The 15,214-nt window shown below is 40.9% G+C and overlaps 1 protein-coding gene across 4 annotated transcripts; it reads right to left on the bottom strand.

The window, feature by feature from the left end:
- Positions 1 to 319: 319 nt before the first annotated feature.
- LOC113024473 (leukocyte elastase inhibitor-like) lies at positions 320 to 8,626 on the bottom strand. 4 transcript variants are annotated; one of them, XM_026171598.1, is made up of 13 exons: positions 8,479 to 8,626; positions 8,257 to 8,369; positions 7,139 to 7,320; positions 6,975 to 7,046; positions 6,753 to 6,874; positions 6,507 to 6,659; positions 6,336 to 6,421; positions 3,769 to 3,886; positions 1,731 to 1,873; positions 1,273 to 1,350; positions 1,038 to 1,127; positions 786 to 966; positions 320 to 658 (listed from the first exon to the last, which is right to left on the bottom strand). In XM_026171598.1, the coding sequence occupies exons 7-13, from the start codon at positions 6,375 to 6,377 to the stop codon at positions 432 to 434; spliced, it is 879 nt and encodes a 292-aa protein (XP_026027383.1). In that variant the 5' UTR covers positions 6,378 to 6,421; positions 6,507 to 6,659; positions 6,753 to 6,874; positions 6,975 to 7,046; positions 7,139 to 7,320; positions 8,257 to 8,369; positions 8,479 to 8,626; the 3' UTR covers positions 320 to 431. The 4 variants fall into 4 exon arrangements, with proteins under 4 accessions (XP_026027383.1, XP_026027384.1, XP_026027385.1 ...); XM_026171599.1 differs by having other exon boundaries at positions 7,139 to 7,338; positions 8,257 to 8,314; XM_026171600.1 differs by having other exon boundaries at positions 6,975 to 7,001; positions 8,257 to 8,314.
- Positions 8,627 to 15,214: the final 6,588 nt, after the last annotated feature.

Raw genomic sequence — 15,214 nt, 5'->3', positions numbered from 1 at the left:
TCACCAACATGTTACACAAATCCAGTTTCTAACTGAAAAGAAAATCCTTCACCATTTTCTAATCAAATTCCCTGGTTTCCCATGTCAGAGATGTCATGGCTGAAAGGATCATCGCATATTGAGCTCAAAGCTAAACTCTTGTGTAGGGCCATGTTTCCATGTTGCACCATTCATTTTAAAAAGTCCTGGTAACAAGAGACAGAGGTGACTTGATGTATTACAGTTACTTCCCAATTTACAGAAATGATGTGACTTCTGACATTTTCCTAGCAGGAAATGTGCTACTGTGGGACACTGAAAGAATAAACAGCAAGGCACGTTTTGTTTTAATAACTTTTCTTTACTTCATTTGTATGAACTAGGTTTACCTTACAAAATCTTATACTGTATATAATGTTTTATGTTTAATTCATGTCAATGTCAGCTCGTGTTTACTCGGGTGAGCAGTACCGGCCCACAAAGAGAATGCTCTTGGTGGGTTTATGTCGGATGAAGAAGATGAAGGGATGGTCGGCAACAAACTCAGCGGGAATCGTTATAGAGCGGACTTCCATGTCAACCCCAGTGGCAGCAGCAGCCTCAGCTCCTTCTTCATTTACATCCACCAAAGCCTTGTGGACAACTTTGGACACTATCAGGTCATTTGCTGGAGACATTCCTAGTAGATGAAGAGCCCAGAAATCAGTTGTGTTTTTTTCTTTACCAGATGATGTTTTGCAGTTTTTGTGCTCTCAATATAACTGTATAATTGATTCAGTGTGTCTCATTGGTGCAATATTTCTCACCAGAGAAGTCTCTCTTGTAGATGTCAAAAGCGTTCTCCATTCCCATGTTGGTCAGGATTTTCTCCAAGTCATACTTCTCCTCCATCTTAAATCGAGGGAGCTTGACATCAACCTCGTTGGGGCTCATCATGTCTGGGCGAGTCCAGCCCACAAAGTTCTGATAGGTCAGCTCCTTCTCCAGCTGTGTGGATACAGTGTCACTAGCTTGTCTGATTGAAACTGGACATTAAAGTACTGGTAAGTGCATCTTACCTTTTCCAAGCCTGTGGTATCATCTTCTATGTCATTAGGCAGGAATATGAGCATGCTGAGGTCATTTCCTTTATACGGCATCTCAAGAATCTGTCCAGAAACATTGTTTTTATTTATTACTCCATCAAAGATGATCTGACTTCCTAATCTAGAAATTTAGGCTGATATTTGTAAAAGACAAGTTTTAGATCATGCTGGTGAAATCCTGTAATAAGCTGAAAGTGATGGATGTTACCTTGCAGTTGGCCTCAGGAATGGTCGCAAAAGGAAATTTACTTTTCTGCTGCATCATCTTCACCGGCTTAGTGTCGTTCTGAAAAATAGGGGAGACAAGAGAAATGTTTTTTGTGTTTAGTCTCAAAATGATCTCAAAAAGTTCTGTCATGGTTTTATTCCAGCCATTGAGTGGATTTGGATGTAGAGCACACGTCACAACACAATTTGTTCTTGTTAGCCGAAGTTTGTGATGTGCTGTTGTTTGAGATTTATTTGAGAACTTACTGGATATTACATGAATAATAAACTGCATTGCATAACTGCATAAAGTTGGAAAGTGATCGTCCTAAAAGCACGATTTTATCCCCTCAGAGCTCCAGGCTTTATGTTCTCATTCAGCAAAATCCACAGCTCGTTTGTAGTATGACAGATCAAAGTATAACTGCACCATCCTATGCTGCCTTTCTGCACTGTTACCTTGTTCAGTCGAAACTGCGCATCAGCAGTCTTCTCCTCCTTAAACTGCGTGTTCCAGCTGCCCTTGAAGTAAATGGCATTCACGAGAACCAGCTTCGTCAGGCTACCCACTGCATCCTGGCTTAGCAAGTCCTTGATTTTATCTGGTAAAAAGAATTTATGAAAACTATTAACTATTACCAAAGATGCACTAGTTACTGTACAACATCTTCAGCTATAAAATCAGAAAACAGGGCAACAGCAAGATGGTTTTTATTTTAAAAAAAAAAAGGGGGAAAAAGCTTTATGATCAGTATAACAGGGAACAAAAAACAAAAATTCAAGCGTAGGCTTGAAGCCACTGAGGTGGTTGTTAGCGGGGGTGACGCGATGCTTCTGGTATGCATGAATTAATTAAACAGTCCAATAACTCCAGCAGTACTTATCTTGTCCTTTTTGGTCTTTGTTCCAAACATTTTAAGATAAAAGCGCAGCGGTCACAAACGTTTTGCCTTCTTATGATTAACAACACACCTGACGCTGATTACGTGCGTCCACCTTAAATACCTTACATAAACCTACCATACAGGAACTTAAAAAGGTGGAATCCTCAGTGGTGCTTGGTGCCACACCCTCAGGGACTTTAATGTTATATAAAAACACTGACAGCTCAATATCTGCCTCAGTCACTCTCCCTGATCCAGCTGAGTCACCAATAGGAAAAATCTGCTTTTCACAGGAACTTGGTAACAGCAATAAGAGAATACGTAGTTTATTCCAAGAAGATATCGTCTCTCTCCCATATATAACATCTTATTGGAACCGATATGTTCCAGATATCAAGTGGAAGACAGTCTGGATGGTCCCCCATAAATATTTGATTGTAAATAAGGTGAAAGAAGTCTCATTTAAAATTCTACATAAATGTTATCCAGCCAGTCACTACATGGTAAAATTTAAAAGGGACATAAATACTAATTGTACTTTCTGTGGGGATCATCCAGAAACTGTGACGCATCTTTTTTGGTACTGTTCTTTTACACAGAGATTCTGGAAGGAATTTAGCAGGTTTGTTATTGTCCATATTTTAAGGGAGTTTTCTTTACGATGGGAAAATGTTTTATTCTGTTTGTTTAAGTTCCCCAAGAAGTATGATAAATGTTTTTTATGATGAATTTGTTCATACTTTTAGCTACATTTTTTATCCATAAATGTAAGTTTACTAACAAAACACCATATTTCTGTCATTATTTTAAGGATGTGGAAATGTACATACAATCAATATCAGACTCCACCAACACAAAGGCTCTCAAAACAATACATGTATGTGTATTCTTATAATTGTTACCCTTTTCTTTTACCCTTGGCTTTTTGTGTTCATGTTCTGTTGTTTTGTATACTTCATCTGTTCGTATGTTGTATACTCATTGTTTGTTAAATAAAGTAAAAAAAAAAAAAAGAAAGAAAAAGAAACTTAAAAAGGTTACCTCTAGCGGCAACATGAGGTATCAACCCAAAAATGGCTCCTACAAAAATAATGGGATTAAGATTGTCTCATTTCCAGCAGGTGGCACCACAGTCCTATAACCCTCATGGAAAGTCCTTGTATCCTATTATTATAGATGGTAGATTTATAAATGGCCTGTATTTGTATCGCGCTTTTATAAAAACAATGAATGAATTTCCTGCTGCACTTAAGATAATATAAAGATATAGAATCAATAGCAGCCAATCCTAAATGGGCCTGAAAAATAAAAATATGTTAAAGACACAAGTGATCAAAGTAGAAGTACCCATCACATAATATAATAAGAATAGAAGAATTGGCCTGCTATTTACAGCAACATACTGCTGTGATGGTTTTATTAATAGCATGAAACCAAACAGTAAAACCCAGAGATAGTGCTGCTTAATACTGAATAGAAATTAGACTGGAAGAACTGGAAACAGAAAATAATGTGGACGGTGGACAATCCGGTAATAATGTCTCAACTGAACACAACACAACTGATCCCCAAGGATTTACAGTGGAGATCATTTAAAGTTACATTATGCTTACCTTGTGTCTGCTTCTCCACCCAGCTGTTGATGTGGACCCTGGCCTCCTCTGCATTTCCTTTGAAGTCCACAGACTCGAGCTCAGCGTTGTAATGCTTTTTGGTGCCTTTTAAAAATTCCTGGAATTGTGAAAATAAGTCACTCGAAACAGATTCAACAAACTACGGAGACTTCAATCAAGTTCAGTCACTGTGTTAAAACATTTTCAGTCCTTTGGATGCAGTTGAAGCTTGAACTAACCAGTCAGCCTTTGTCTAATAAAAGATTAAAGCAAATAGCTTGTTGGATGCCAATTTAAGTAGCCAGCATAGAAAAATACACAGATTGTGGGTAAGCTGGTTTGTAACGTTTCGGTTCAGATGGCAGCAGTTTTTGCTGACAAATGTAAGTTTTAGTATTTCTAAGTATTAATAAATTACTGTTTTACTTCTTTATATATTTCTTTATACTATTTGCAAATATTTTAAAAGTTTAATCTGCTGTGATGACTGGAACACAAAGGAGAGAAATGGTGCCTTGTCTCTTGTTATGAACTGTAAATAGCTAAGTGCTTAGAGCAGCTGGTCCTAGCACACTTCAAATCCTGTCTCCCCCCCACCCTGGACCCCCACCAATTTGCATACCGCCAGAAGAGGAGCACAGAGGATGCAGTCTCCATCGCACTGCACTCTGTCCTCTCACACCTGGACAACAACAACACCTACGCCAGAATGCTGTTTATAGACTTCAGTTCAGCATTCAATACAATCCACCCCTCACAACTCATCAGGAAACTGACAGACCTGGGCATCAGTTCCCTCATCTGCAAATGGTTACTGGACTTCCTGACCAACCGCCCCCAACATGTCCGGCTGGATAACCACTGCTCATCTACCATCACAATGAACACCGGTGTACCACAAGGCTGTGTGATGAGCCCTTTCCTCTACTCCCTCTTCACCCACGACTGCAGACCTGCTGATGGTTCCAACACCATCATTAAGTTTGCAGATGACACCACGGTGATTGGCCTCATCAGTGACAACGATGAGGCCGCCTACAGGGAGGAGGTGGATCGTCTGGCTGAGTGGTGCGACACAAACAACCTGCTGCTTAACACCGAGAAGACCAAGGAGCTCATCGTGGACTACAGGAGGAATGCTGACCCACATCCACCCATCCACATTAAGGGGACGGCTGTGGAGCGTGTGAGCAGCTTCAAGTTCCTGGGAGTCCACATCTCCGAGGATCTCACCTGGACGACCAACTGCTCCAAGCTGGTCAAGAAGGCTCACCAGCGCCTCTTCTTCTTGAGGACTCTGAGGAAGAACCACCTGTCCTCAGACATCCTGGTGAATGTCTATCGCTGCACCATCGAGAGCATCCTGACCAACTGTATAACAGTCTGGTACGGGAACTGCTCTGCCTCGGACCGGAAGGCGTTGCAGAGGGTCGTGAAAACTGCCCAGCGCATCGCCGGAGCACCACTTCCTGCCATAAAGGACATCTACAGGAAGCGGTGTCTGAAAAGGGCTGGGAAAATCATCAAAGACCCCAGTCACCCATCACATGGACTCTTCACCCTCCTGCCCTCTGGGAGGCGCCACAGGAGCCTCCGGACTAAGACCACCAGGTACCGGAACAGCTTCTTCCCCACAGCTGTCAGACTCCTGAACTCTGCCTCCTGACATCTGACCCACGTTAAACTCATGGACTGAACATACACACACCCACAATGGACAACTGTACCCTCAAACACACAATAATAACATGGAGTGAACCACCACTCACAACCACTAGCACTTTATATAGCCTCTGTAGAAACTATCTACACCCTCACTTATCTTAACTGCACTACTGTATAGCTCTGTGTAAATAATCATTCTGTACATTCAATAATCTTTAATCCTACAACTGTTTACAACTTGCATAGTTGCCGGGGATTCCCATGATGCATTGAGTTTTTCCTTTCCAGTCACCTTTCTCACTCACTATGCATTAATAGACCTCTCTGCATTGAATCATATCTGTTATTAACCTCTGTCTCTCTTCCACAGCATGTCTTTATCCTGTTTTCCTTCTCTCACCCCAACCGGTCGCAGCAGATGGTCCCGCCCCTCCCTGAGCCTGGTTCTGCTGGAGGTTTCTTCCTGTTAAAGGGGAGTTTTTACTTCCCACTGTCGCCCAAGTGCTTGCTCATAGGGGGTCATATGATTGTTGGGTTTTTCTCTGTATCTGTAACCGGAAGGTCGCCGGTTCGATCCCCGGGCTCTCTGTCCTGGTCGTTGTGTCCTTGGGCAAGACACTTTACCCTACGGCCTACTGGTGTTAGCCAGAGGGGCCGATGGCGCGATATGCCAGCCTCGCTTCTGTCAGTCTGCCCCAGGGCAGCTGTGGCTACAACCGTAGCTTGCCTCCACCAGTGTGTGTGAATGTGAGAGTGAATGAATAATGGCTTGTAAATGTAAAGTGCTTTGGGTGCCTTGAAAAGCGCTATATAAATCCAATCCATTATTATTATCTATGAAGCGCCTTGAGGCGACTTTTGTTGTGATTTGGCACTATATAAATAAAATTGAATTGAATTACCTGAGGAAGAAGCAGAGTTGGTTTGTTTCCAGCTGAAATCATCCAGGCTCAGGAATTTGAATCGATCCACATCATTTCTGCTTGAACTAGAGAACATGAGTGTCGACTTACATTTGGTCTGTGAGACACATGTCATAGTGACAGTATTTGGGTTAATATGGCATTACTCACCCTGGTCGCATTTCTTCAATATCAGGCACCAAGTTCAGGAACTCGTTCTTTGCAGCCCGCGCAAGGTAGGAGGTCTCCAGAGTGGGAACCATCGGGAAGTTTTCACAGTCTGAGCAGGAGGGACTGGAGGCACGTGAGCTGTTCTCAGGGGTCCTTTAACACAAATCACACCAAGTCAGAATCAAATAGATAACCTGTCAATAACCGTTTGCAGATCGAGGTCAATGTTCCTAAAAATATGTTTACTTCTGGCCCATGGAGCCACAGCGCGAGTCCGACAGAGAGGGGCAGGTAGAGGAAGGGGTGAGGGTGGCACTGCTGAAGCTCGTCACGGATGGATCACGTCCGATCGGTGAGATGAGAGAAAGCTGAAGTGAAACAACAGCAGGATGAGGTAGACGTCAATATAGGAACTCCCTGATGTGACACAGAAAGGCTATTTTTTTATTTCTTTGTATTATTTCTCACCTTGCAGTCACTGATGCTGTTCACCAGCTGCTTGTATTCAGTATTGAAGGTGTGTGTCAGAAGGCGCAGGCACTACAACACAACAGGAACAAGACCGATCAGCTCCGAGCAGAGAAGGAAGAAGGCAGCAACAAGAACGCCCACTAAGCCCACGTTTTTCTCACCTTGGTGGCCAGCTCCTTCTCACGCTTTCAAAGGTGGTGCTGGAGATCTGCGAGGAGGCGGAGGTGGACGTGGACAGAGTGCTGGAGCTCACGCTGGGGGACAGAGACTCGCTCAGGGACTTGGTGGTGGGAGCTGTTCCCACGGGAGCCGCCTCTCCCAGAAGGTGACGGGTCTTTTCCACCTGGAAGAAAGATGGGGGCTAATGTGAGGTAGGGAGAAGAGGGGACATTAGTCATGTAAAGGCCATAGGTGAGGGTAGGGACGTAGATCGACCGGTAAATTGAGAGCTTCGCTTTTACACTCAGCTCCCTCTTCACCACGACGGACCGGTGCAGCGTCCGCATTACTGCAGCTGCAGCCCCAATCCGTCTGTCGATCTCCGGCTCCCTTCTCCCATCACTCGCGAACAAGACCCCGAGATACTTGAACTCCTCCACTTGGGGCAGGAACTCATCCCCGACTCATCCTATATTTCCGTTTTTATATTTCTAATGTTTGCCTTGTTTTCTTCACTGTCTAGTCTGCCTCTGTCTTGCCTGTATGGATGCATTTACACCGAAATGTCCCCAACAAAGGATGTTTTAATTCACCACTATTCCAGTGAAACACGAGTCTCCCATCTTCCTGCTACCAGTCTGGAGTTTTTGTTCACCAAAGCACACACCAACTTCATACTGACGGACAGATCACTGCCCTTTTGCCGCCTTGTCTGACCGTGTTTTGTGGCTTTGGTTCACTTCACCTCACTCTTCCCCATTCTTGTCATTAAATCAGGCTGTTCTGCAACCATGGCAGCCATTCACTCTATGGCTCTATTCATGGTGTATTTTACCCCTTCACCAAAGGCCGTTCTCGTTTCCAACATTATATTTGCAGTGTTCGTCTATCTATCAATATCTGCGGAGTATTTTTTTTAACGAGTATCCCATTTTCTAAAGCACAGCATGTAAAGGGTAGCTCGGTTAGCAGGATGCTAGCATGTAGCGCTTAGTGAGACACGCCTCAGACGAGTTGAGCAAAGACCCCGTCTGTGTACTTTATACGTGAGCAACGGATTTAAATAAAATTAAGGTTTCAAAAGACAAACTTGAAGATAAAAAAATATATATATACTCACCGGAGAGCCGCCAGGGTTTGCCGCTGCCATCTTGGCGCTCCTAAATTCAAAACTGCCTCTGCAGTCAGGCAGGGGAGGCGTGGAAATTGTCTTTGAGTTAGTCAAACGTTTTCCTTAGTTCGAGTAGATGATAAAAAAATAATAATAATAATAAATGGGATTTTAAGTAGGACTAGGCGTTCTGTAATGATCTCTATTTAGGAGAAAAACTTAATCACTCACCTTTAAACAGCTCTCTTTTAGGAGACACACTGCTGGCTAACGGTGTCATGTGATCAAACAGCGTAATTTAATTGGCTGAGAGCCACTCGACTCGATCTGGTGCTGATTGCTCTGGCTTGGGTCATTAAAGTTCATCACTTTTGCAGGTGAATTTTCTTCAGGTGAATTTTTGCAGGTGAATTTTTTTCAGGTGAATTTTTGCAGGTGAATTTTTTGCAGGTGAATTTTTGCAGGTGAATATTTTTGCAGGGAAATTTGGAGGATAAAAATTCAGTGTCATAAATTCAATGTCTAAAAATACTTGAATTCTGATGATACTATATTTCTTCCATAGACTGGGGATGTTTCATCTTCACTACATCCTCTGTTTGATTGTCTGAGCGATGTCAAAAACTGGTTATGACGTAACTTTCTTACTTTAAATGAAAAGAAGACAGAAATTATTGTTTTTGATAGAAATATGCCTCTGGGACAACTGACTGGCACATTCGGGCCTGTTGCTAACCACCTTACTGATGCTGCTAGGAATCTTGGAGTTTTCATGGATAGTTCCTTCAAACTAGATAAACAGGTCTCTACTGTGGTAAAAACCAGCTTTCACCAACTACGCCTAATTTCTAAGGCTAAACCTTACATACCACACAAAGATCTGGAGAAACTCATTCATGCTTTCATCACTTCAAGACTGGATTATTGTAATTCTCTCTACTTGGGCCTACAATCTTCTCTTCTTCAGCGTTTGCAGCTGGTCCAAAATGCCGCAGCACGTCTCTTGACCGGCACTAGAAAGTACGATTCTATCACCCCTGTTCTGGAAAATTTACACTGGCTTCCTATTAAATACCGAATTGATTTTAAAATCTTATTGTTTACTTGTAAAATTCTAAACAATATGGCACCTGACTACCTAGCTGATCTCCTCTGTCTGTATAGCCCTCAGAGAGCACTAAGATCATCGGGCCAACTGCTCTTAGTGCAACCTAGGTCTCGGCTGAAGACCAGAGGAGACCGTGCCTTTGCCGTTGCTGCACCCAGGTTATGGAATACTCTTCCTCTTCATATTCGCGCATCAGATTCCATTCAGTCTTTTAAATCACGTTTAAAAACGTATTTGTTTAACCTGGCATTCAAGGCGATTTAGGGTAATTTACATCTGGCTTTGCATTTGGATTATGTAATTATTTTATATTTTATTTATATCTGTAATTTATATTTTATATTGTGATTTTTATCTGTATCATGATTTTACTGGAAAACACTTTGGTGTACTTCGGTCTTTAAAAATGTGCTATATAAATAAATTTTGATTGATTTTGATTGATTGATAGATACCCGTCAAAACCAGAAATTACAGCAATGGCAAAGAGAATAGTGCAGTACTACCCTATGCTACAGGACCAAGGCATCAAGAATACATGGGTAAGTGAAATGCATCCACTTCAATACCAAAGTGTTTCATGTTGGACATTTTAGTAGTGGTTTGAAAAATGTATTAAATGTCCTATACAGGTTACTGTGTACACACAGCTAAACAAAAGACTGCAAAATGTGAGATCCCCCCAAAAAGCCACTCCAGATGGGAGACATTCAAAGAGGTAAGGCTGCAACTAATTAATTTTAATTTTAGCAATGATAATTCTGTTATTCATTTTCCTCATTAATTGATAAGATGTTTAGTCAGTACGATGTCTGAAAGTTGTGAAAGTTTTTCCCCAAAAGTCTTCTTTTGTCCACAACCTGACAATTTTAATTTCCACGATAGAGGACAAACAAAAAAGCTAAAATCATGTTTGGGCATTTTATTAAGGAAAGAAAGAAGTGATCCAAAATGATCAATCAAGTATTTGGTGACCTGCCTTTAGTTTCCTCACCTGTTTTAGCATGAAAGGAAGAAGCACTTTGTATATATGAAAATGGCTATACAATAAAGATATGAATTGATTGAGTTTATAGTTGATAACTAATTGATTAACTGACTAATCTTTGCAGCTCTGCCAAGAGGCGACGTCTTGATCAGCCAAGTGACGTAGAAGAAATGGATTCAAGTGACTCAACAATCATTCTGGATCTGTCCACAGAAGGGAGGAGCAGCCCAGAGTCGGCCAGTAAAACAAGTGAGTTAGAAGGTGAGTTTCAACTTTACATTTACAAACCGGTCACTGTGTGGTCATCATAAAAAAATAAAACAAATATACCTGCATGTTGAGTCAAGATGGCAGTCCTGACATGACAGAAGTAAAAGGCTTTAAAATGGGCATCAGAAAATGATAACTACATCACATTTTTCCTGTTTTATCATCAGTTTGTTAACATTTCTGTGGAAATGAATGTTAATAAAGTATTGGTATTAATAAAAGCCAGTATATTATAAATTTAAAGAGCTGGGTACTGTGGTGTGTTTATAGTATAAGTCTGTGCAACATCACTGTCTATAACCACTCAGTATATCATGTAAAGTAATGTTTTTAAAAACAATGTGCCTCACTAGAGGCTTTTTTTTCTCTTTTTAACTGTTTTTTTAATTTAGGTTCCAAACTAATTTTTTAAAATGTATTACCCTGACACAAAATATCTCTTTGCTATGTCTTTAAGGAAAAAGGAAAGCACAAAACCTACTTGAAGAAGAACCCTCTACCCTGCCAAGTCCTAATAGTGAGTCCATCCAACTGCCTCATGGCTGTGTGTGTGTGTGGGCACATCTTTATAGTGGTGCACTTGTGTGCCTACATATAATTGTATATGATTGCATGACCATATGTAAATTGGCATTTACATGGTAAATATTTTGAAAAATGAATAAGTATTTAATAGTTAAGTTCAGAGCTGTAGTTTTTTGGGGGGTTTTAAGATTTAACTCCATTAAAGTATAGTCTATATTTTTTTATGGCAGATTTCTGACACTTGTCATTTTAATGACATGAGATTTTTTTTTAAAGTGAGAGACATTATAATTTTGTGTCTTGCAGCAAACAAGCCTGCAGATATCAACAGTCCAGACACCCACTGTCCAGCAACATTGGCCAAACACTACAAGACCCTACAAACTTTGTTTAAAAGAAAAAACACAAACCACCAGGATGTCTCTCAGCCAGAAGAGCATTCATTGATTCAAATACTATTCGCGAGGAGGACAGACACAAAAAGCTTCTAGAAGCATATCCTTGCTTCAAGGACATTGGACATGTAAGTCATTGTTGAATCCACGTGATTCAAGCCAAACAATGTTTATCATACCGACTTCTTGCTCCTCAGTGATGCATTGACATGTTTGTATTGGTATGCTGAATATTTTATAGGTGATGGAGGAGCTTCATCACATTTTGGATAAAGAAAATGCCAACTTCATCAATGAACTGAAGGGAAGATGGCAAGCTTTCTTTTTTTTTTGACTAGAAGGTGCAGTTTTTTGGTGTATGGAAAAAGACGCTGAAGCCCCCAATGGGAATGGATAAAGGTAAGCAATGATGTTTTGGTGTTATTGGTCATCAGAGTATAGTTTGGATCTTTAAGCATGTTAAAGCAGTAGTCCGTAAAGTAATGTCACTGAGGACAGGAGGAGGAGAATTTGAAATTTTAAAGGCCTAATCCCCCACTCCCCCTCTCCTTCTTGAAGGAGCTGAAAGCCGCACCTTTATCAAATCAAATCAAATCAAATCACTTTTATTGTCACATCACATGTGCAGGTACATTGGTACAGCACATGTGAGTGAAATTCTTGTGTGCGAGCTTCACAAGCAACAGAGTTGTGCAAAATACAATAATGTAAACAAGCAAAATACAAGAATGGCTACATCTGAAACTAATAAATATATGTACAATATATAATAGTATATGCATTTCTGGATGCTAGTTACGCGCAGGGAAAACAGACTCAACACTACAAAAGGCTAAAAATACAAACCAACAGGCCAGTTTAGGAAAAGGTTGTTGTGTAGGCTCACTACACAACATACAATGTAAGATAAATCCCTTTTTGTTCCCCCTCCCTCCCCTCTTGAGCATTAAGTTTTACAGACTGACATTAATGCAATGTAGGCCAATGTAGGTGTAGTTAGCATTTAAGCATAAGTCATATTAGCCTACTGTAAACACAGTATACTACAATTATCTACACCATTTAGCATTTTTTTAGGTTACTGTGACAAGCTTAAACTATGGATTACAGCTTTAACTTTCATGTGCTAGTGTCTTGTTGTTCACCTTTTCAATCCACGATGGTTGTCACTGGCCAAATATTTGTTGTTGTTTGTTTTTTTTGATCTTGAGGATTTTGTTTAAGTTTGGTAATGAGATGATGATTCTTTTTTCTGTATAGCTGAACAGGCTCTTGAGATCCTACATGTGCTGCCATCACTCTTCCCATCCACCTCTGCTCCTCCAAAGAGGGCACGGGATGCGAGTGAGGCTCTGGTGCATGTCCTTGAGGTGAGTTGTGTAAAATGTAGTAGTTGTTTTTTGTTTTTGTTCTTTTTGGGACAACAGTATTAAAAAAATGCTTCTGATGAGTGCCAAAGTATTTTATATTCACATATTATATGTTCTAAGCCTTCAAAAGGCACCTAAAACACATTTTTGGAATGAGGGTTCTCACAGGTTAGATCTCTGTGACCAGTAAATACAAACATGGATGCATTACGTGGTAGCACATTTTTATCACCTCAATGATACCTAATTAAATGTAGCCTTGGTTTTCTGTTTTTCAGGAAGGCTAGACAGATGTGAACAGTAATTCCATCGAGAATAATTAAAAGTAGCAATTTCAGATGTGTTTTCTCAGAACCTCAACTTTTGTTGTAATTTAGCTTTAGTTATGTGTTTGAAACAAAAGTGCATCATCCTTACAAAAGTATGTCTGTGTTATCTGTTAAAGGACCAAGAAGACCCTAATACCTATCTGATGAAACGTCCTCTCTCATGCCCAGTCCTGATTGTGAGTCCATCCAACTGCATCCTAGCGGTAGGAGATGTGCCAATAACCACATTTCCAAAAGACTTGGTTACCGAGGGTGCTTTATACCTTATGGCCTACTATTACACCCTTCACCTTACATACCCAAAATGTGTAGCCACTCTGCTTTCCGTCATACAGACGGAGGTTCTCTTGGACAAAATCCATGAGAAAGATCTCACATCATCTTACAAGAAGAGCATAATGATAATAATAATGGATTGGATTTATATAGCGCTTTTCAAGGCACCCAAAGCGCTGTGGAGCAGGGAAATTATTTTACTGCTATTGTTAAATAATCATCATCATTACCATTGCATTAATAATATAATCTGCAGCATTGATATTGTATTCAGAGGTTTAAACAGTGTGTGTGTCTTTCAGAAAGACTAAGTTGCAGGAGTTGACAGGAAGTTGCAGAGAGTTTGCAGAAGTGAAAGCAGAGTCTAAGTTATTCTGAGGAGCAGGCTAGACGAGGCTATTTGAATTACTAGGTTATTCAAATTGTCTGTTATACTTTTATATTCTTTTATTAAGCTCTTAGTAGAGGTTCTTGATTAAAACATTTATTCAACATAGTACATGTAGTTTCAGTTAGGTTATTACACATAAGGATGAGCCTCTGGTCTGGTAAAAGGTCAGAAGTGCAACGGGTGAATTGAGAGAGCATTTGAGGACGACATAGACACACACACACACACTCAGAGAGACTCATGTATAGGTGAGAAGTTGGTCATGTTTGTCTCTGGAAAGAGGAACAGCGTCTGGCAGGATGTGGGGCTCGTGTTTCAGACGAGATAGAAGACAATGTTCTTTTAAACCGTGTTAAAAGTCATTGTGGTTTTGATTTGACGTATACCGGTATATATATTCTGTCTGTGACGTATGAAGGGGCGTCTTTAATTCAAACCCTGATGCTATAAAAATCTGTGTATGCTTTGATTAAGTCGAAGATCAATCCCTGTCTGCGTACAGAGTGGTCTTCCCACGCGTGTATTCATTAAAATCAATTGTTTGACCAATGGTTGTTTGTACGCTCCTTCCTCAATTATGTGAACCTTAAGATTTGGGGGCTTCGTCCGGTGGTTGAGGAGGGAGAGAATTGGAGGTGTAGACGGAGAAATTCGGTGGTCTGAGGTGGTCGGACGGGCAGACATGAGTGCCAGTGGTCGAAGTGAGTGGGCATAAGCCGGCTTATCCAAAGGTAAGACACTACCTGTTGAATTATTTCCAAAGTGTGCCAAATTGGACATGATAAAATTTAAGTCTACTCACTGAAATTACTGGTAGATGTCTGTTTTGATTTTGATGAAAAATCTCATGAGTTGAAGCAGTTAGAGTCTGCTACGAAGAAGTTAAAGCAGTTAGAGTCTGCTAAGAAATTGGGTTGGAGTCCCAAGGAAAAAGAAAACAGTGAAAGTGAGTTCGAGGCTCACGTAGGATTTAGGGAATTTGGTCATTTTGTGGGTTAAAGTCCTGGTTGGTCATTAGGTCAGACCTTTGTTGGTCATTTTGTGGGTTGGAGTCCCCATTGTCCATCAGGGTAGATCTGCCTCAGTCATACACTTGTTTTGGGTGTTGATTGTTGTTTTAAAGTGTTATAAATTTTTATAGGATGGCAGTTAGAGTCTGCTAGGAAGCGCAGAGCCCGGAGGTTACGCTCCCTCCTTGTCGTGGACGCGCGACATTGACCTGTCGGCGAACAGGGTTAGTTCAGTTTGGCTTGACTGTGGGGTACAGGGCATCCTGGAATTAAACTAGGAGTTAGTCTCCTTACCGTTTGGAACG

This window comes from Astatotilapia calliptera, chromosome 6, assembly GCF_900246225.1.
Source record: "Astatotilapia calliptera chromosome 6, fAstCal1.2, whole genome shotgun sequence".
Classification (NCBI taxonomy): domain Eukaryota; kingdom Metazoa; phylum Chordata; class Actinopteri; order Cichliformes; family Cichlidae; genus Astatotilapia; species Astatotilapia calliptera.
The sequence above is the reverse complement of the archived record's forward strand: the minus strand, read 5'-3'. Positions and strand labels throughout refer to the sequence as shown.